General features: G+C 29.0%; 1 protein-coding gene and 1 pseudogene across 1 annotated transcript; both read right to left on the bottom strand.

Annotated features, from left to right (window-relative positions):
- Positions 1-3844: 3844 nt before the first annotated feature.
- LOC114384201 lies at positions 3845-7750 on the bottom strand (annotated as a pseudogene).
- A 9724-nt stretch (positions 7751-17474) lies between these two features.
- Positions 17475-20495, bottom strand: LOC114383199 (heavy metal-associated isoprenylated plant protein 9-like). Its single transcript, XM_028342819.1, has 5 exons — positions 20143-20495; positions 19819-20011; positions 19555-19727; positions 19252-19342; positions 17475-18199 (listed from the first exon to the last, which is right to left on the bottom strand). Exons 1-5 carry the CDS (start codon positions 20161-20163, stop codon positions 17727-17729), a joined length of 951 nt encoding a protein of 316 aa, XP_028198620.1. The 5' UTR covers positions 20164-20495; the 3' UTR covers positions 17475-17726.
- Between the last annotated feature and the right edge of the window lie 4175 nt (positions 20496-24670).

Raw genomic sequence — 24670 nt, 5'->3', positions numbered from 1 at the left:
GGATAATCAAACCATAAAACAAACAATCAAAATAGAAAGAAACAATAACACAAACATAAACACTGGATAAATATAGAATTAACTACACATGACTAAGCTTTAGTACACCAATTCCTCAACAATGGATAAACTAGCCTCTCATTGTCATGAAAGGCCTAAAAATACACAATGGAGGAGAGAAAAATGAAGGAAAATGGAAGATGAAGGTAGAAAGGAGCTCCAACCGCCACACACAATCCTAGGTTAATGTCCTCTAACAAATGTTAAAAGTACCTTATATAACCCAAGAATCTTTGCTTTTTCTTTGTTGTGAAACGGCAACTCATCTAGTGTGAACATCTCTTGCTAAACGCACCATTACTTTTACATTGATGAAAGATGTAGTTAGCTCAACCTGCAAATGCTAGTTAAGCTCAATTACAGACATTCCTAAAATTGTTTTGTTAGAGGGGATTTGAGTTTAACGCAAAAATATTCATTAAGAACCTTCAGAAACTCGAATTTGATCCTTTCAACTTCTAGATTCTTGTCACATGACTTTCTTTACGGTTCTTACTTGCACTAAGTGAACTACTTCAACTTCAAATTCTTTAATTTCATTATTGATACATAAAACTCTACAAAATATAACTAAAACTAATGAATTCATTAAAATTAACCCCATTAAACTAAAAACCTCAACATACACAATTGGAATTAAACTAAGTAATAAAAGAGAAAAATGAGATAATTGCTATAAAATTTAAGTGTAGAAAGTAAGTATGTATAATAATTATCATATATATGCTCACATTGGACCAAAAATAATGGATATTTATTCGAAGGAGAAAGGCAAAGGGGTGACTTTCTAGCTTAATTTTTTTTTCTTTAACAGTTTTTGTTTGAAAAGAAACATGATATGTTTGCTAGTCACGATTTAACACTGCTACAAAAACATGGTCTATCATTTTCCTTCTTGTACTCCTTAAGTTACCATCATTTTCTTAGTAGACAGATTCTGTGAATACAGTCATGAACAGCATTTTGAAGATGTGTCATAGACAAAGAATTAAAACACAAGCAAGTCTCCTCCAAGGCACAACATATTCTTAATCATATCATCGTTTAGCACTTAATCAAGTCAGATAATGTTTTATTAATTATATTCCTCAAACCTATCCCAAAACATAAAAAACAAAATTCAGAAAATGGTGGAACTTGTCCATTGAATTGACGCAATCATAAGACTCCGGCACCACCACATGCCACTGCCAACTGCCAAGTGCCAACACTTGACATGTCTTGTTTCAAAACAATTTTGGTTTAATTGTGTTTTTATGTTTTTAATATTTGGCCCTCAATCATATAGTCATATATATAGAAATATATTTTGTCGAAACAGTTAGTAAGTGATAGCGGGTCACGAAGTTATGTCAGCGTATCATGTTCAGGAATCTAAATTGCTTTGCTTGTGGTATTTCTGTTTGGGCCCAAAATCACGTGATTGTTTTGCCAGCTTTGGACTTTCAAATCAACTAGTCAACTTAGGTCAGAGCTGAAGAGGATAAGATTAGAATAATTATCCATTTTAATTAGTTTATTTTGAGAAAAATCACTATTTTTGAATTTTTGAACCATTTGAGATGTTGTAAGTGATGGTCACTCTAGTCCTACAGTACAAAACCATCCATTTAGGGTGTAATTATTTTGGACTCTTTCCCACTTTTCAAAGCACATTCAAGATAAATCCATCTCTCACTGTCTCACATATCATTGAAGTTCAACATAAGAGAAAGACATATCAACCATACCTACTAGAGGCATGTTTGGATTAGCGTTTGAAGCTTCCAATAACAGCGTTTACACTTTTCAATGGAGTAAATGGAGAAGTAAAAAGTGCTGTCATTGAGTATAACATCAATTTATATTGGGAAGGATTGTTTTTCTAAACACAATATTAATATTAATTATTGACTTTACAAGATGTCATTTGCTCTAATACTTAATAAGAGGGTTGCTATGGTATCCGGAGAAATCTAAGAGTTTTGATACATTTGTTTTTCTGGATCAGTAGTTGAATTAGTTTGAGCACATCAAGAGAGAGAAAGAGGAAAAAAAGATTTTTTCAACAATAGACAATAGTACCAAATTCCTTAAATTTCAGAAGGTACCATAGAATTTCTTATCTAATAATGGGAAAAAAATGTAGTTAAAAAGGATGAAATTGAATGATATGTGGCCAAGTTAGGGATTAAGCAAGATTTTTATAAATTCAAATGCTAAAATGATTCATATTTATAAATTCAAATACTAAACCAAATAATAAATATGTAATAATTGATAGTAGTGCCAGTTCAATAAACCCTCTACAGAATTAAGAGGTTGGGATTTGCCAAACAGTTCAATGATGGTTAGATAGTCTCATACCACATGTTTTCATGTACCTTTTTCTTTTCATCCTAATTCCGTTTGGGAGAGAAAAGGGAAAAATTCTCCAAAATAATAAGGACCCTTTTTTCCTAGCTAGACTTGGCAATGACAAAATCATAAGTGGAGGAATTTCCTGCCACACAATGCAAAAGGGGCTTTAAAGACTGTCTCAATCGAGTTTAGTGGACCTTTTGATATAACAGGGTAACTAATGGTAACAACAACATAACATGATGAAATTTGATTTGCTCCATTAGTATGGACAATAAGGTACTGTTTCTGAAAATAACGTGAATGGATTTTCATACGCCTCATGATGAACAATAAAGTCACATATACGGACACTAGTCAATAATTGAACCCTCTTATGCTGTTCTCAGTTTTTGCCAACGGATCAAGATTCTTGCTTTTGCATTCGTTTTGTTTTTATCCGTTAAATTTGTATTGGTGACATGTCGCAACATTTTCAACTGCAAATCACACATGCACTCCATGAAGTATAGTGTCCTTCACTTCCTCCACACTCCAAATTTCTTTTTCCATGGCTAACTTTTTCTGCAAAGATACATGAACTATAACAAGGGAATGTCCATTCCAATAGTAATAATCCTTGTAGAGATGCAATGCCAAGAGAATAAGATAAGGTCACAGGGAAACTGTCTTGTTGATAAATAATACAACGGCTGAGAAATGTCTCACTCTCAACACCCTATAATTGATTCTTCATTGTTTTTATTCTTACCATATGCTACCATCATTGGCTAATTGAAAATTCATATATTTTGTTTCTTACATAGACAGGTTCAAAGTATGTATCTAGATAACGTCGAGAATTTTATGGTTTTTCTTACAAGACATTATTTCAGGAAAAAAAAATAGTGAAAAACCAAAATAAATTCTATGAAAATATTAAGTTTCTCTCTTCTAATATAGCTATCTTTTCTTGATTATTGATTAAGAAGCTATTTTTGAGCTTTTGCACGCAATGACATTTGGACCAAATAGCATTGCTGAAACTAAAATGCATTCATAGTGTGTTTGGATAACACACAAAATTAATTGGTTCTATTCTACAAAATCATGGTGAAATCATGAAAAAGTAGAAATAATTATTTATTGCCTTACCTTCACCATGAAAAAATAATCTACTTGTGATTATGAGAGCTGGCAGAACTAAGATCCAGTTTAATCTTTAAGTTTTGCTTTTTCATGAACTAAAGTAAGTGTAAGTGCGTAACCTTTTTAAAATCAAGCGTTATAAACCATCATTGGTATAAATCTTGCTGTTCCATCACTACAAGAAATTATGGTAAGCTTTGCTATTCAACCCCCTCAATAATGAATTGAATCCTTTTGGATATCATTTATTCATTTTTACATTGATTTTTTATTTTGGACATATTTCAAGCTTCTCTGAAGAATCAGAACTTCAAGGTAAGGGAAAATCAAATGAATGTCTGATAACCAAAACTACAAGGGCTAATTCTTTATTACAAAATCTTTAACATAATTACACAAAATGCAACAGAATCTAATTAACATAGCTTATTCTTCTGAAGCTAGCTCCTCACATAACCAATATATTGTGCAATGAACAAATATCCTATCCTAAAACATGAAAGAAATAAATTAATCTGACAAATATGATTAAAAGTAAACCAGAAAAGAAGAAGCTGAATCTGAAGAAGAGGTTGTGGAAGCAAAACGAAGGTTCCTCCTTAGACCACGAAAACTTATGCCATGGCGAGGAAGAAGGCGCTCTGTGACCCTTGTTAGCACTGCTGTGTACTCTCCTAATATCCCTGTCATAACCACAACCATTATCATCTTTCTTTGCTTCTTCTTTTTTCTGATTGAAATCTTAGAACTTCTTTGAGAGAAGAAGAATCCTTAAGGGTGAGAGTGAGAGGGTCCTATAAGTAAGGCTCCTGAGTTTGTTAGTTACAGCGTTTGGCTTGTGCCAATAGATTTTGAATTGTGGGGTTGGAAAGTGATGCCACACACGCACACACACATAAAGGTTAGGCAAAAAGGATTGGAATTCTGGCACTTTCTGGTGTCGTGTGTATACACACACACACAAAACACACAGTGAATTAGGCACATAATAATTAGGATATATTTATGTGGTAATTACCAAAATGATTATATAGTAAGATATACAATAATTTGACCATATATGTTGAGGCCTTGAAAGACACGGTTTTCACATTCACATACTATTTATTTGGGTGGTTACGCGTAAAATGGTAATAATCATGAGAACATATATATACCGAATTTATTTGAATCACGTTTTTGAGTGACGTTTTGGGGTGTCTCATCATAGCTTTTTAAGAGGTGATCTGGTCCGATTATATTGGGAAAATATTTGAGAACATGGAGTAACTTGCAAGTTTTGGACACGAAGTTAGGTAGATGCATGCATTGGATTATCAGGCGGGGGAACTCTGGTTAGCTTTTTGAAAAATATGATATGATCAGCTCATGTTTTTCCTACACATGGGTTGGCAGAGCTGAATTTTGAGAGCTTCAATCTGAGATAATTGACACTGATTTTTTGATAGCATATATGTTTGAATTTACGTTAGATGATCCAGAATCACAAAGTAACTTCAGATAGACATTCAAATATATATCACATAACTTTAAACATTCAAACATCTCCCAAAATATTGCTGCTGCAGATAAGAATGGAATGTGATCATGATGATAACAGTTGAATATATGACCAAAAGTAAAGGATGGGCATAGTTGTCTAGCAAATAATGTTGCAAAGGGATGATTAGTATAAGATAGATTCATAGATCTCTATAAATTGGCCCACTACAACATAGGACAATGGTAGTATTAGTTAAGTAGTGTAGCAAAATATACCTTCAAGAGAACCTAGCTTGCCTCAAACAGGAAGAATCCAAATGAAGCATAATGAGGGAGTGTTCTTTTAGCATAGGCTAGCTAGCTGTAATTTGTAGATGCTAAGAAATGACGTTGTGATGTCAGATTCAATAAAGAAAGCAAAATCTCAGTACAAGTAAAAAGAAACAGTGCAAGGACAATAATATGTACAATACAAGTGAGATCATATGGAACATTTCCATCTCAAAATTTTCACTCTATTCTTAATTACAATTTTTTTCACCTAACTTTGATTATTTTATAAATTTTATCACTTAAGTTTTATTTTTACAAATTTTATTATCAAATTTTTTAATTTTTATGTATTTTACGATCACTTTGGTAATAAAAAGAGATCGTATTGTTTTATCTTAACTTTTATTAACATATTAACAGTGATAAAATATGTAAAAATTTAAAACTTGAGTAATAAATTAAAATTCATAAAAATAAAATTTGGGTGATAAAATTTATAAAATAAAAATTGATTGGTAAAATTTGCAAATTAGAACTTTTTTTTTTGAGCCACTTTGTTATTCCTCTCTTGCACTGATCAATTGTGCTTTATCTAGAAAGAATATGATCTAGTGAAGACCTTCTTCTATGCTTTCAAACTCAGAGACCGAACCTTGGTTAAAGCTAAAGAGGGCTTAAAATCCTTGTGAGGAAAGGATGGTGGTGGTGAAGATGAGGGTGATTGTGATTTCTCTAATACAACATTATCTTATTGGTTCCAAAACCGAGCCTCTTTTCTCTTGTTTCTCACGGTTTCTAGCACATCATATTTGTTGCAAATTCCCCACACAGTCACCTTTTGTTGATAGTAATCCACATTTACCGAGTATATGCCTGTCATCAATAATCAATAATAAGTTTCCACTTACCAATATATGTAATAATTCAATACCCTACTATAACACATCTTTTTACTAGTCTTCATATTTACTAAATACAGAAAGGTTCTGTGAAAAAAAAAACTAAATAAAGAAAGGATTCAATATGCTTGTTTACTTTCAGCTATTAAATATATTTTAACTTTTCATTATTTAATACCTTTTTTGAAAAGTATTAAAAAAATACAAGAAAATTGAATAGCTATATGGGAAGTTTTACTTTTTAGATGGGTCTGGGAGAATTTTTTTAAAGAAAGGGAAGTTGATTATTTATGTACATGCAGTGATGGTGTCACCGAAAGTGATATGGACCCAATATTTGAGGTTTAAATTAGACGTCTAGCTATATAAAATGGATGGTGAACAAGCACCATTTCTTTTTTACTCAAGAAATTGCTGTGTTATAGAACAAATGGAAAGAAGATATAAATGTAATTCATGCAATAAAAGGAAAAAAAAATAATCCCAACATGTGACTAGAGCTTCTAGTACCCACATATTCCATTTCAGATAACGAGTTTAACTTTGCAAACCGTAGTTAGTAAAATCGCTCAATGCTCTCATTTGTGTTTCTTATTATCCAAGGACCAATAAGATAAAAAAAAATTCCTTGAAGAACCTTCTTGATTATTACTGTTAGATTAAATATCCTAATGCTAGTTGTATAGTCAAAATACTTTTCTAGCAATTTTCATTGGAAATTTAATTTAGTGAAGCCAACAGATTGTCATTTGGTCATAGTCCACAAGCCCATTAGATGAAAATGAGTGTTAAGCGGACCCAAAAATCAAAGTTGTGAACTTTCCAAAAATCAAAACCCACCCCAAGTTTGACCACATGTGACACACTTTGCAACATGTCAAACATGACTCACATAACAACCAGCCAACAATTCTTAATCCGAATATAACCTTAATGTTGGATTTGGTTTAGAGAATGAAGATAGAGAGGAGAAAAATAGAAGAATTTTTTTTTGAATTAAAGTAAAATGTAAGAAGTGTGAAATTCATTTGAGATTCACATAATTTTTTTTCCTCTATTTTTCTCCATTAAATGAATGTAAATCATATATATACAAAAGAGTTTTATACGATCATTTAATTAAAATTATCATATATAATAAATTTATTAATTTTTAAAATAATTATTTTAAAAATCATATCAATGATGATTTATGACTGATCGATAAATAAATTTACACTTAAAACACATTGATGGTGGTATATATTTCAAATTAGCCACACATGGACTTGAAAACTAGCACAAAAAAGGTTGTTGATTTACCTTTAAGATTGGATAAGGTTTTCTTTATTTTCTTCTCGCACAATGGAACCATCATTTCAACATACTGCGCCTCCACAACATTCTTGTAAGCTGGGACAATTTGCATGTTGGTCATCCTGACTTTGCTTCAACTCACACCATCCGATTTCCAATCCATATATGTTTTTTTTGCTTCTTCTTGTTATGGATTTGTGCCCAAGCCTTATATAAAGTCTTTGTTCAGGATATGGATCATAGCTGGTTAAGCTCATCCATTTAGATTCTATTTCAAAAGAAGCTTTAGTTTCATTTAATAGTCACTTTTTCCCTTCTTTTTCTTTTACTACATTTTCTTTCTTTCTTTATGAGATGAGATGAGATGTTGCTATCAACTGCTGCTTCATAATAATTATGAGGGTTAATTAATTAGGCTTTGAAGGGTAATGCCTTTGATTAAGGAAATTGAAATCATGGTTTGAATGGGGTATATGGGTGGTGTGACATGGATGAGTGCAAAGCCGTGTCAGCAACTCTGGCATTGGTTAATCAAAATTCAAAAGTAGATGCATTGCATTTTCCTTTTGTCATTGGAAATTGAGAAATCTTGGAGTTTGGCTTGCACGTGGGTTGTTTTCCTTACCAAAGAATAGAGCAATTGAATTAGAATGATGCTAAAGTATATCATTTTAGACTATTCTTTTGAATATTTTTTAATTTGGTCAGAATGTACTTAAAATGTAATGTAATTTTTTTACACTATTCAATCATTGATTGGCATACATATTAACATCATGAGTAAACAGTCTATTTATGCATGATAGATAGTGTAAGAGATTTTATACTATTTATCAATCACAAGTTGTTATACAGATTAAGTTTGATTTTTATAATAGTAATTATTTTCATAAAGAATAATAATTGTTTTTAAAATTACATATTATGATTTTTTTATTTATTGATCATATAATTATTTCACAATTGCATAAATATTAAACTTTAAGATTTTGAATTTTATAATAATTATTTTAAAAATCAGATAATTTCTAATTAGCTAATCCTGTAAGACTTTGATAAATTGACATTGTATCAAAATTAAACTTTTTTAATTATTAAATGAAAACCATTAAATAATTTATATTTTTAAATATAAATTAAAACTTATATATTTTTAATTTATCGTACTACTATTGTTCAAGAGTTTAGAGTGCCAATTAGAGACTCGTAACCTTGGTTTTGAAGGCTGTGATCATTGTACATTCTCCGAGTTTTAATTATGCAGAAAAGGACACTTTAAGCACTAATAATCGATGTTAATTAATTCCATGCACATGCAATTGTCGTTTCATTTGTGATGAAACAAATAAACAAACATAAACCAAAGGAACACCTTTGCTGCTAACATAATAAAGCACTGCATATGCTTGTCTTCATTTTAAATCATAGTATTAATTAATTCCCCTAACTACTTTTCATTATATTAATTTATGGAGTTAGATGACCTACATAAAATTCAGGGACTGCTTTTATTATAACTATCACAAGTTTGGATGTACTGTAAAGTTTAAATGTTTTTAAAGTTATATTAGTCCTATCGGACAAATTATATATAGTACACACTTTTTTTTATTAGACCATGATAAATATAATCGAAAGTCATAGACACCTTAACTCAAAATTTCAAACACATATATATATATATGAACTCTCATCAGCCCACAACAAAAGTGTACACTACCTTAGACGAATTGAAAGCAAGTGTTATCCATGTCATCTGAGAATCAGTTCTTAATTTTCTTTTCTTTCTTTCTATTAGCCTTTTGTGATAAGTCAATTTAGGGATTGAAGTTTTGTTTTATGACATCCATAAGAATTAAACATATCAACATCATTAGTAAAAATATTAAAAAGACAAATAAACATTTATAATACGTTCATAATAAGCCACATATATCATATATGGCTATTTTTTTTTCTTTCTAAATGACTCCATAACAGTATTTTATGAAAATTACAGCCGTTAATAGGTCCAAAACAAAAACAATTTTTAATTCGTAAGGATAACAAATAATTTTTTTACATACAAACAAACAAAATTATTTTTTTTCCTTATGAATTAAATATCTCAATTTTAACAAAAATAAACTAAAAACACAAAAATACTAACGATAATTGAAAATTTTATAATGTACTCCTATATGAACATAATACATGACATATATGACCTATTTCTTTTTTCTCATTAATAAATATTAATTATTTTATTAAAATTAACATCCTTAATTGGTTCAAAACAAAGTTAATGTCCTTCCATAATACTTTTTTTCCCGATAATGTGCAATAGTTTTAAGATTTGAGTTATTTAGGCGTTATTTTGTGCATATTTTCTAGCTAAATTCATGTTCTTACTTGTTTTGCACAATGTTGGGATTTTCTTTCATAGTTTTTATCTAAACTCTCTAAATCCTTCTCAAGATAGTGAGATTTTTTCTATAAGTAATCAAAGATAGTATTAAGAAATTTACAATATTTAAGCACCTCTCGATCAACTCAATTAGATTTCCTAAGAAATAATATGATTTATTTGAGAAATTATCTCCTTTAACAGATGTTTCTTTTATATATATATATATATATATATATATATATATACGATTGAAACATTTAACTACATGATTAAAAGATGAAGTTACCTGTCAATTATATCATATTATATTGGTAATATTAGCTAATGGTTATCAAAGTAAAAATAAAAAATTAATTTAATAATTTTAAGTTATTATAAATATTTAATAAGACTAAAAAACTAAATGTTGCTTAACAGAATTTGTTATCTTTTATATTTACTAATTTTATTTTTTCTTATTGATTCTGTTAGTAATTTGGCTAATTATTTTTCTCTTCGAATTCTGACTAAACAATTATAATTGATGCAGTTATTAGATTTATTTTCTTTTATTCGAACTAATCCGATTAATTATTTTGTTAATATTTAGATTAATACACAAATGACTTTAGAATTTATTTTTTCTTCTTCTATTTTTGTGTTTTCTTTCTTTTTCATTTTTTTTGTCTTCTTATGTTTTGATCTATGTTCAGTGTCTTATTTTTTTCATGTTTATTATGTTATTTTATTATTATATTTTGGACAATAAAATTATCAATATATATATATATATATATATATATATATATATATACTTATTTTCTTAGTATGAATACATTAACAACTTATAATTAGACATTATCTTATAAAATACACCAATAATATATACTTATTTTAAAAAATCATTAACAAAATTTTGTGGAATTTACTATTACTACGTTTACAATTTTCAAAAGGGTTTTTAATTGATGGTAATAATAGTTAGAGAGTTGAATCCCTTTATGTTTATCCTATGTATATCACCCTGATTCCACAATAAAACATGTATATTGGAAGTTCAAATTTTAGTTAAATAGACTCCACCCACTTCCTTAACATAGAAATCCGTTAAACTTATTATCTCCATGTGCACACTTATGCAGCTACTTGAGATTCGATCCATCGGGGATAAAGATTGAAATCTATGCAAAATATAATAATTTTAACTGAAAAAATCTGAGCATAAACATATGACTAACTCATCATATTTATACATGCATCATTCTTAGCAAGTCTTAATTGGGAGAAAGCATTCAAAACAACAAAAATGACTCTAAAACAGAGAACTGTATTAATTAATTAAAATAATCTATAAAGAAGAATTTCACAAAGTCTATCTATGATCGATATTTATGCTAACACTGGCCTGTAAATTTGGTCCAACCACCAAGAAGTGAAGAATGGAAATCATGAGAAGGAGAACTTTTATATTAATTAAAAATAAGAGAAAAAGAGCTATGGGCTCGAAGTGTAAAATAATTTTACAAATCATATAATCATAGATTTATTAGCTTATTAACTTTTTGAATAATTACCTTAAAAATCACATAAATAATAATTTGTTAAGGTAAACTATTTTTACATTATTAGTATATAATTATTAAACTCTAAAAATAATTTATTTTGTTAGTAAATATATATAGCTACAATATCTTATATATGGATTCTTCCAAATTCATTTAAAGGAAAATATTTCATTTTTCAATAAATTTTTCACATCTTGTAATGTTAATTATATTTTTATTAAACACAAATATATGGTTTTTAAGCGAAAATAATGTCTGATTTTTATCAATTTTATTATATAAGCATTACAAATTTTCTTATTTTAGCCTTTAGGTCAAATTTTTTATACATAATATAATGTGCATTTCACCAATAATATATATATATACTCATCTTACTCTTTAAACATATACAATGTGTAACATGCCCAAATTTGAAATAATAATTACGGTTGAAGATATAAATAAGTATGTTTATGTAATAATTGAGAATGTTCTGTACGGTATAGAATTGCTTTATGTTAAGAATTTTGACAAAACATTTTAATTAGTTTTATTTTTTTTATTATCTGAAAAGTTTGTTTGAATGTTTAGTAAACAAATTTTTTTAGTAGTTTTTAATAATTTTAAAAATACTATTTGAAGTAATATTTTTTAAAATGTTAGTTTGTAATTTTTTATATTTTCTTTTATTGTTATTCTCAATACATTTATTTAATTTTCTTATTATTTTTTTAAAATAATTCATGATTTTATTATTTTTATTTCATTTTACATTTTTCAGCTATTTTAATAATTAATTTTACTGGTACTTATAATTTTGATAAGGGTTTAATTAATCATTAGTTCCTATAATTTTTAAACTTATCCTTTTAGTCAATAAAGTTTTTAATCCTTAAAATTTACGATTTAATTCCCAAAAAAATCTTTGACGTTAAAATTCTATAACTCTATTAAGAATCTATAGAGACTAAATAAGTAATTAAAACCTTTAAACTAACTTTTTAATTATCAACTAATTTTTTAACTTTCAACTATTTTTTTACTTAATTTTATTAAACATCATCTAGATAGGATAATGATATAGGTTACATACTTTAGATCACAAGAAAAGTATTTAAGATTAAGAAGTGACTACATAAAACAAGTTGGCAACCTTATTTTATTCTTACTAAGGAGCTATAAAACTATCTCAATACAGTCAATATAAGTAGGTAGCTAGTTTTATACTGTAGACGACAAGAAAAATTAGAGTCTTGTGCATTCTTTGAAGTCTCTTTCCAAATCATCGCACCACCACCTCTTTTTATTTTAACTAACGTCCAAATGGAAAATGGATAAAATATATTTTTATTTTCCAAAATATTTTGAAATGATTTTTTTTTATAAAAAAATTTATACCCTTTGAATCCTTGCATTTAAAGAAGATATGTATTTTTAGTCTATAATAAATATTGAAATTACATCACTTTTAATAAATATAAAAATAAAGTGTACAATTTTAATTTTTTTTAGAGACTATAGCTATTATTTTAAAATATATTTTAACCTTTAATAATTTAATAAGGTTTAGAGCCTATTTGAAGCACTTCCATGAAAATTGGTAAGAATCATTTCTGTTTTTGATGTGTTTCTGTTCTTCAGCAACCAGCTTTCAATTCTCATCAATGTTTTCCCCGTTTAAGAATCCAAGGAAGGTAACGTAGTTAATAATATATTAGAGACAAAATAGCATATAGGAAATAAGACACAAATCACAAGCAATTGTCGTGGCTTCAACGTATATAGCCAACCATGTGGATTGTTTTAGAGAAATTATGAGGTGCTTATAAAATAAGACGTTTTATACATTTTACATATTTTGGATTCACAAATACGATACGTTACTAACAAACATAAATCTCATAAATCACATGATTTTTATAAATTGCCTACAACTATTTTATGTTTGAATGATGAATGTCTATTATTTGTTGGCTCAATCTACGACAAGTTAAGTTTATACAAGAATCTTTCCTTAATCTTCAATAATACGTGTTACATCAACTACATTATTGAATATATAACTACAGTGAAAAACAACAAATAGTCTAACCGCAGTGGTAGTAGAACATAATAATTATCTTCCTCACAGAGCACATGGAGAATTTTTGTGTCTCGTTAGGCTTCAGTAGTTGGAGAAATTATTAATTAGTTAGATATATGATTTATCAAATTATTTCTAAATCATTATTTGACAAGTGTGTAAATTTTAAAAAATATGTACATTTCTCCATCATAATTCACACGAAATCTTGTCTGTCATATAACAATTTTTTTGAGTGTTTATATATATATATATATATATATATATATATATATATATATATATATATATATATATATATATATATATATATATATATATATATATATATATATATTGTATCCAAATAATTAAGATGACTTTTTAACCCTTCCCGTGAATAAAATTTAAGAGAGAGAACAAAAGTAAATAAATTTTAACATATAATTAAAATATAAAGTATTATACTACAGTTTTTTTTTTAAAAAATAAAAGTTAGAGTTTATACTATTTTTAAAATAAAAAAATAAAATGAGAGGGAAAATCTGAAATTTACGCTTGTCACTTCTTAAATCCTTCCTGCATATACATGTCTAGTTTCTGTAAGGGAACTATAAATATTTTTATGTTTAATATTATTTACAAAAATGTAAATATTTTTTAAATTATTTAAAAATATATTTTAATTAATTAAGAAAATTAATATTGTGAAATTTTAAAATAAGACAAAATATTAACATTTTAGAATTAATATAAAAATATAAAACAAAGTTGAATTTTGAAATATTAATTTTTATAATATTTATATTTAAAATTTTATATTAATTTTGAAATGTTACTATTATTTTTCATCTAATAATAATGTATATATATCAAATAATAAAATATATTATTTAAATTTTTTTACTAAAAATGAAATAAATAAAAATTAAATGACTAAATTATTAAGATAATTTTTATTCACGACACAAGTGATAACGTTAATATTATATATTTAAATTAATATTAATTTTCCTTAATTAATCATTCGATTTAAATATATTGTTATATTTTAAATGATTTTAAAAAATACTTAAAATTATTAAAAAGAGTATTAACTATAAATTTTAAAATATTTCTTTTACTAATTAAAAATTTTTATCTAAAAAAAATAGACTTGGTGATTTCACTATATATATATAAAGTTTTTTTTTAAGAACTCCTTATATAAAAATTGTTTTATTATGTTTATACCCAATGTTATTAGGTAATGTAATGATTTATACCAAATACTTGAAAATATGACAAAAACTACATAATCTAAAAAATATAAGTAGTGTAATAATTATTAAAACTCACAAAATTAATTAAATTTTACTTTGTTATTAATAAGTAACATTATTTAACGAATTTTAATAATTTTAACTAATAATAAATATTAAATAATGTGTTAAATATATAACATTCCTATTTTGAGTTTAGCCAATTAAAAAGTTATGGGGCTGTTAAAAAAAAGGTAAGTAGTTTTTTTTATTAGAAGATGTAAAGTTCTTGGATGTCATTACATACAACATTAATAGATTAATACCAAAAGTTTCACTTTTGCTCCTTATAAAACTCTTGAATTAGTTTAATTAATAAAAATAAATATAAATTTTTCATTAATACAAACATGTCATATAATTCTCACCCATAAAAGGTCCTTATGTCATAAAACATAAATGTTCGTATGTCCCAAAGCACTACATCATCAAAACATCATAAACAAATCTCAAGGGTTTCATTAAATGAATAAATACAAAAAAAATTCATAATCATATCAAACATTAAGCCGATCTCCACTAAGACAACACATAAATAAATGAAGGATGGTTAGATCTCGGTCCTAAGCCCACTACCAATTCCACATTAACCATGAGTAACATGTTCCTTAAAAGTTACATCATAATTTGCTCATTTGTCAAATGATACGATCATCATAGTTCAATAGAAAATGCAAAGGTAAGTTCATTTTAAAAAAATCTCATATAGTTGGAAATAGCATAAGATCATCATTTCAAAGATATATAGAAAATTCTTCGCACTTTCGTTAACAAAGTAGTTACACAACTCATCAAGTAACACATCATTTTCTAATCACAATTATTAATGCATATGTTTAACTATCATTTATGTCATGCTGATTCTTTACTCCAAGAAGATTTTACCTTTGAGCGATCTATCCTAGCACATCCCTTAACATAGTCACACCTTGATCATTCTGGGAGACTCGAATTAACCCTACGGAGGAAGTGTTATTTTATCGAAAAGGATGAATGTGGGTAGTGTTTTACCTTGGTAAGGCTTACAAAGACCTTAACCTATCTAGGGATTCATCCACCCATCCATTCTATAGGCTTATTCTTGTTAGTCACCACTGACAATCTCCAACACTAGGTTAAAGGCCCACCAAACACCTTCAACTTATGAGTCTACTCATATGTAATGCCATTCATAAATGCATATATGTTATGATTAAACATTATATCACCTCATCATTATATTCATCCACCATCATCAATATAATTCATTTCGTCAACAATTCAGTCCATTCTATATTAATTCAATCCATCAAGCATATGTCATTCAACATATCCTCAATTCATCATCCATATCTTGTTAAATTTCACATCAAGTCATCATTTATATCATTCTCACTATCCATGAACTCTCATATAGTTCATCTACACCTCATGAGACTTTTTACACCACAAGTGCTCATGATCAATCACCAAATCTCAATATATGAATGTGAATTGTATGAGAAATAACAAGAAATCAGTTCAATATCCATTTCATTTTAAAATTCACGAACACATCAAAACATTTAAGATTGAAGTTCAATTAAAATGCATGAAAGAAAATTTAACAAGCACTCATGCTTAAGCACAACCAATTTTGCACTTAAGTGTGACCCCTTTTTCCTTTTTGACAACTCTCGCTTAAGTGCAACAAAGAGTGCGCTTAAGCGCCAATTCCAGTGGCCAACTCCCTAGTCATGCTTAAGCGCCACTCTAGTTGCGCTTAAGTGCGACATGCAAGTTTACGTTTTTACTGTCAAATCTCCTTTAATGGATCCCAACATGAATTTCAACTCAAATATTTCAATGTCCAACATAAATAACGAAGTAAAACGCATTTTAACTCAAAACAATGATTAAACACACAAAACATAGGATTTTAAAGATGGGTTAAGCTTCTCTTACCTATTCAAACACAAAATGTGATTTTGTGGAGAATGGAAGAAAGAAGTCAACTTTAGGTCCAAAGGAAGAGTTTTTCTTCATTCTGATAGTAGCTACATATTATGGGTGTATCAACTAACCCAAAGCCAACCAAAAATGAAATTAGAAACCCCAAAAATCAAGCTTTTTCATGAAAGTTCATAGGTGTTATAGGAAAATGAAAATGAACTCAAAGAGAGAAAGATGGAAAGATTACCTCACATAGGGACAGTCAATAAACACTAAAGGAAAGAGAAAGAAACTCCTTTTTTGTACAACACCAAAGCTTAAGGTTTCTCTAATGGTGGGGTTTCTTAGTGAAGAGAAAGTGAGTGAAAATGAAAGGTTTCTTTTAAGAGAAGTTTTTGAGATGTGAGGATTTTGGGAGATTTTTGACTCTTCTATTTCTCTGTATTTACACCTTGGCTTCTCTAAACACATTTATTCCTCTCTCATAATTCAAAAGCCTATCCCTCTCAAACACCCCAAAAACTCACTAATACATTTAAAACACATATTCAACATCACTAACTCATCAATTAATTAATTCATTTAAGCACTTAAATTTAATTTCTCTTGTAATTTAATATAATTAAATTATTTCAACAATCAATAAATAAAACATAAAGTTAGTGAAGGTTTTAGTACTGCTGTCTCATGTCATCCAATCTCACTTTCATAATCATAAGCCAATCACCAATCTATAAATTTATTAACATCAATTCAATTAAATTACTTATAACCAAACAGAGAAGAAAAAAATATTTTAAAAAAAGAAAAAAAAACTTGGAGATACTTATATATTTCACGAGCATTTGTACAATGATGATGTGTTACTATTTGTAATAATAATATATCGTACATACATAAAAAAGACAGAACGATATATCATCAATCAACTTATTATCATATGATTCCATTTCATTTGACACCTCCCATTCCACCAACCCAACTCAATAAAAAAAAATTCCATATTGGTGGTACTTACAAACAACTTTGAACCTTTTTCTCATTCCTATGATGATGAGTTCATGTAATGCAGCATGCATTAGGATTTTCATCACTGAAGAGTTGTGGAGGTGGTATTCTTTCAATGACATAAAGTGGAGGGTACTGGTAATAGTACATCATTCTCTTCAAGCCTTCGTCGTCAATGTTATTAGCCACCACCACCACATTGTCTTCTTTTTTGGCTTCTTCTTTGCCTTCTTCACCACCCTTTTCTTCTTTGTTCTCACCACCACCCTCACCACCCTCTTCTTTCTTTGGTTCCTCTGGTGGCTTCTCCTCTTCTTTCTTCTCTTCTGGTTTATTCTCTTCTTCTGCAGGTTTTTCAGCTTCTTTGCTCTCTTCTTTCTTTTCTGGTTCAGGTTCTGGCTGGGGAACTATCTTGGCTTGCTTTTTGGTGCGTCTATATACATAATCCACTAGCTTGTTTGCATCCATGGTTCCTGTCACAAGAACCTTCCCTGTGCTAAACTCTGTCATTGTTGTTTGAACTCCTACATTAATCAGCACAGGTTTTCACATTAATTACATATGAAGATGGAATTACCAGAAGTTTGTTCCTTTCCTATTCTTAGGTAATAGGATATGATATGGTCCTCTTAGGAAGAAAAAAAAGACACAAAGGAAAATATAACCAAAATAAATGATACATATTGAAAGTATAAATGTTTTTCACTCTATCATATATTTACTATTTAGAAATTAACAATCATATAGATCATATATGATAGGTTAAGTAATACCAAGAATTATTTATTTTTGATTGGTTAATGGTATAATTTTTTTAACTAACTATTAATCTTTTTAACTAAGAATGTATGCCTGTTAAAGTCATATGACTAATGAATCTTTAACCATTTGTAGTGATCCTTCTTTTGTGCTTTTCTTTTCTTGTATCATTCCATCATCTCCTCTACAAGAAAGGATCCAATACACTACCGCACTATTTTGTCCTCTACGTTTAGCTCAAAGACAAAAGGGTGAGGCTAAGTGGACAATTTGATTTTGAAGGCATGACAAGTACAGGGCCATAAAAAAAAAGTGTGAAGAAGAAATTTTGTTAGGTGAATGGTTTTTAATTCTAGATTTCTTTTCTAACTTGTACTCGTGTAATAGTCAAAGTTAATTCATCCCTTTTTATTTTTTATTTAAAAAATTTGAGGTGCTATCTCGACATGAACCATGGGGCCATGTATAACATTACCTACCAATCTTCACAAAAAGTGCCACGTTTATGGGGTCCAGCATCAAGTGCTGCTGATTTGGCAATCTGATGGATACAATGCATGAAAGCATGAATATACCCAAATTCAGGAGTGATGATTCATCCTCTATGGGGACCTCTTTCTAATACTTTGTTGTAAAATGACTCATGAGGTTGATTTGTCGCATTCACAAAACTCTATTTGGCATTACAAAATTTATTCGTTAAGAAAGTAGCTTTGTACTTCTTTCCCTTTCCTTATTCACCTGTCCTTTCTCCATTACAACCAACAATGAACCCATATCATATTGAAAATTTGAAATCAATAGAGAAAAATGGTACCTCTCATTTGTAGTATCTTCCTCTTGAGTTGCTCAGCACAGGCCTCACAGTGCATGTTTACATTAAGTTCCACAGTAACTGGTCCACTAACCTGGAACACCAACAATTCTCTTTTGTTAATTAACTTTTTATATATAATAGTGTGTTTAGAAACTTGTTAAGATGGAAGAATCACATTTGAGATGCGAAAGCTAAAATTCTGAAAATCACATCTGAAACGTGAAACCAAATATGTAATAAATAGCTTTTATTTGTTTATTTTTGGTCTCAACAAGAAATTAAAGAGGAAAATTATTGTGATACCTGAGAATTGACAACTTCAGGTATAGGTTCTCCTTCTGCTTCAGGCAACGGAGATATAACACTTGCTCTTCTCTTAGTTTTCTTGGTGATTGTGTTGCAGATTGCTTGAGGCTCCACTATACCCTTTATGGTCACTTCATTCTTAGCCATGTCAATTACCACTCCTTCAACTCCTGTTAGAAGATAAATACAAAACAAAATGAGTGCACATGCTTGTATGACATTTAGTAGAAAAAGGAAAGAGATTATGTAACAGATTTGAACCTCTCATTTTCATAATGTATCTCTCAATTTTCTTGGCACATCCCACACAATGCAAGTCCACAAACAGCACACATGGGGAAGGTGGTTTAGGCTCTTCCTTCTTCTCTTCTTCTGGCTTTTCTTCCTTCTTTTCCTCTGCCATCTCTTCTTTCTTCTCCTCAGGCTTGGCTTCAGCCACCGATTGTACTTGTTCCTACACAATACAAAAGAAGAAACACACCTAATAAGTGCTAGAACCAATGCAGACCAAGTTATAACACTCTCAGCAAGAAAAACAAAAAATATCACTTGGAAATCACAATGCCAACAGAAATGTTACATCACCTGTTTTGCTTCCTCACCCATTTGTCCTATGAATGGAGACTGATGAAATGCCAAATTGTTATTCTGAATTTGGAAAAAAGTTCTTGGACATGCAAAAGATGGAGAGGGATTTAGCAAGTGCTGAGAAATCAGTGATGTTATAAGGAGGGAAGGAGAAGGGGTATATGATAGATGACCGAGGGGTGATACGCATATATAAAGTTAAACTGAGTGATTCCTTATCACATGCAGTGCCACTAACTGCAAAAAGGGAACCTCTTAGTTTAATATTTCTTTTCAGAATTCTTTTCAATCTTCAAGGTTGTGAAGGTAGAAGGGGTGAATCAGTGGAGCAGGCTCAGCAGATTTATAGTGTGGGAAGGGGGAATTAATAGTTAGGCCAAGTTGGGGAAGAGAGAGAAAGAAAAAGAAAATAGAAAGAGAGAGAGGAAAAAAAGTAGCTTAATTTGAAAAATAAAAAAATTATAATACTTCCATTATCCACCGACTGGTAGATTTTTCATGGCGGTGAAGTGTCATTCTGTCAGACATGCATGGCATATGTGTAAGTGTAGGACCTCATCAGCACAACCTGGAGACCTACCTAGGTGTGGATCTATAGTGTCAGCCCCTATTCTAAAATCTAATTAACTTACTCTTGGCCTTTTTCTATGTACTGTAATTATTACAGAATTACTATATTACATAGCAAATTACAATGCACCACCTAAGCTAAAATAATTAACCATGTGGGAGTAAGATTCTTTCTGTCTATTTGCATTATAAAATTCTTAATACTGTTTGTTAGATTACTCTTAAATTGGGAAGTTAGTACAGGTTATATGCTGCAGTTAACAGGTATTTGGAATCAGTCCAAGAAGAGATTTAACTTGTTTATTTTAGAGAGTACGTTTGAGTAATTGAATATTATGGAGAAACTTTACACGCTAACAACATAACTGCAGCCATTTTAAACCATTGGCTCATTGTTTATCTCAGAAAAATAAAATAAATTTTGTTCTCTTTTGTTGCTGAGTGATCGTTCTCCCCCCATTAAGCATCAAGCATGTTTAAAGCTAGCTTATAATTTAAATTTTTTTGGTTTTACCTAAGTTCAAATTAAGATACTTTCATGAAAGACAAAATGTGTCATTTAGATTTATTAAAGATTAGATTAAACATTTATTTATAGATGAATTGCATACCGCAAAGATGACAACAGTTTGTCCAATCAATGAAAGAATAGTGCACATAAATTTTTCTTGTTTATTTATCCTAGTTAAGCATAAGTTGGTGTAAACATCCACTCAGATGATTAGACATAGCCGAAACAGATACATTGTAATTATGAATAAATTATCAATTTTCATCAACTGTTACCCTTTCTTGAAATATTAAAATAATAAAATTATATAAATAATTGAAACTATTGAGTATTACTCAAATATAAATGTGAGTTGGAATTTTATATTGAATAAAAATAAAAAAGTTAAATATCATATAAATGAAGATAAAATCAATAAATATGAATCTTAAGGTTTTGAGTTAAAGTGTGATGTTAAAATTTATTTCTTATGATTCATTGACAAAAATTTCTCCGACTAATATATTTTACTGTCTAGGAAGGCATAGACTAATTTAAAATATTTTTTGGTATTTAAGAAATTATTTGGCATAATTTTTAATACTTAAAAAATTATTTATATATTTTTTAATTTAATGATGATATATTGTCATTAAATCATAAATTATTATTAATGATTTTTAAGATAATTTTGTAAGAATTAATAAACTTATTAATATATAGTGTTAATGTATAATCAGGGCAATATGTAGTGTTAATTTATAATCATATGATAATGTAAAATTATATTAAGAAATTGATGGTTTATTTGATATTAAATACTTTTCCTTCGATTTATACATGAGTTTGACCATGCATAGATTAATGAGTTTGATCATGCATAGATCAATCAAATAAGCCAGATGTCGTGAATGTGGTCACAGATACAATATTGTGATTTCTCAAAAGTTAAGATGAACTTAGCTGATACATTTGCTTGGACACAAATTAGAGCTTAAGCAACGCATTTCTCATTTTCATGAAATGTGATTGGGATGGATGACACATGGGGATCAGAGAACCTCTTTTACATTTTGCGTGTATTAAAACTAGTCCAATAAAGTTTATCTCTCCACGTGGATTGTTATGATCTTTCTAGTTTTTCAATGACAAAGCATTGTCTGTTACATATCTTTTTCATTTCCTGCTGCCATAGGAGTTTGGATTGTGAAATTCATTTTTCTTTTTTCATCTTGTCTTACCAATCAATCCGTTTTTCTTCTATTGCACGTGGTAAGAAAATACTATATACCTAAAAGTGACGGGCAAGCTTGCCATTGAACATTAAAAATTGTGTCCTTACCAAACTATGCTAAATTGTGGATGGTTAGGTTTGGTAATTTCCTCATTCCTTTTACAAGGAAAGATGAAAACCATCTTTTCTAAACTGGGTTGTTCTCAACAGCTTAATGGAAAAAGTTTTTGACTAGATTATCGCTTCCTTTTGGGACAACGAAGAAAGAAGTGCTTCAACTTACTAGGTATATGTAGTAGTATGTACCACGTGGAGATGGCTCATCTTTGTGCACTATAAAGGCTACTTTTACTCCCCTATGGTTAATTTGGCAAAAGATCTCAACCACAAAATCTGAAGGATTAATAAATTCTACCAAACAACATAAGCAATGTCCAACCAAAATGGATTGCAACCCTTTGATATAAACTAGGATTGATGGATCCTAATTAAGGGTAAGGACCCTTCTATTGTTAGCTTTGGCCGGTTAAGAAGAATCTAGATGGTTGCTTAGCTTGATCGGTAAAGCTATTATACCCAACCACCTACTCTCTTTATTGGTGAAGAAAATATATTTAATGCATATTACAATTCATAATTGCATTATGGATTTATGATATGATTTTGTGACTCTTGGCGTCTTGTCATTTGCTTAACAGAATATTTGCTTTATAGTCAACACTTACTCAGCTTGTGATGAAACATTCACCAAAGGGGAGAACTCCATGTGTCCACTCTGTTATTTCACTTAAAAAGGAACAAGGCAGAATGATTAAGAAAGGATATGGTTTAAGGTCAGCCTCAAGGGACAATGGACATCATGGAATTGTAGCCATCAGTTTTTGATCAATCAATTCTGAACAATCTTAATTCCCCTTTTTCTTTTTCATTAAAATTTAAACTACTACGTATATAATAAGTAAATAAACCATCTATCCCTATCGGAACCTTTATTTTGACCCTCAACGAATTATAAAATTGGAAATGTTTAATTACTTGTTTAGTTCCGATAATTACACAAATTTACCTTTTAATTCTTATACTTAAAATCCATTTATCTTATTTCCTATATATATATAAACACTTTCAGTTTCAGTTTGGTCCTCACAGTTAAAGAAAAATTAAAACCATTAATAGTGAACACCTGGCATTGATGTAGTGTTGATGTGTATTATATTTTACAATCTAGTCTCTATACTTCCACTACACAATTTATGCACTATTTCTATGTTTTGTCCCTATATTTGTACAATCTTACGTTTTAATCCCTACATATACAAGTAATTTTTTTTAATGTTTTAGTTACCATCAATACGTCTCGGAAAAATGACGTCAGTAGGTTTTATTTAGAAACTTTTTATTAAAAGGGATTCATATTTCGGAGGAGTCTTTTATTTTAGGAGTTTCGCTATTAAGATTGACGAAACATGCATATCGCCAACTCCAACTACGAAACATCCTACAACATCACAGCATTCACGGGCATATGGGTTTTGCCACCACCATTGGCGAAACCCACTGTATATGCAAGCACCGTTCATCCCATCCATCACATGGCCATGCATGCATCCATCCCGCATAGATTCCGCTACTAGAACCGGCAAAATAGGCATGGTTGATTTTTTATTTTAACGGAAAAAAATTAAATGCAATTGTAAGATTGTAGTTAAATTAGGGATGATTGATTTTAATGGGAAAAAAATTAGGCATGATTGATTTTAACGGAAAAAAAAAAATTGAAAAAATTAAATACGATTGTAATTGATTGTAGTTAAATTAGGGATGATTGATTTAAACGGAAAAAATTAGGCATGGTTGATTTTAACAGAAAAAAATTAGATGAAAAAAATTAAATACGATTGTAATTGATTGTAGTTAAATTATGGATGATTGATTTTAACGGAAAAAAATTAGGCATGGTTGATTTTAACGGAAAAAAATTAAACGGAAAAAAGTAGGCATGTTGATTTTAACGGAAAAAAATTAGACGGAAAAAATTAAATATGATTATAATTGATTGTAGTTAAATTAGGGATGATTGATTTTAACGGGAAAAAAATTAAATACGATTGTAATTGATGATTGATATAATATATTTTTAACTTTATTTTGATTGTTTTTTTTAAATTGATATGATTTGTTATAATGGGAAATAATATTTAATTACGTCTTATTTTTTCCGTCTAATTTTT

This window comes from Glycine soja, chromosome 14, assembly GCF_004193775.1.
Source record: "Glycine soja cultivar W05 chromosome 14, ASM419377v2, whole genome shotgun sequence".
Taxonomy (NCBI): Eukaryota; Viridiplantae; Streptophyta; class Magnoliopsida; order Fabales; family Fabaceae; genus Glycine; species Glycine soja.
This window is presented reverse-complemented; position numbering and strand designations above follow the sequence as displayed.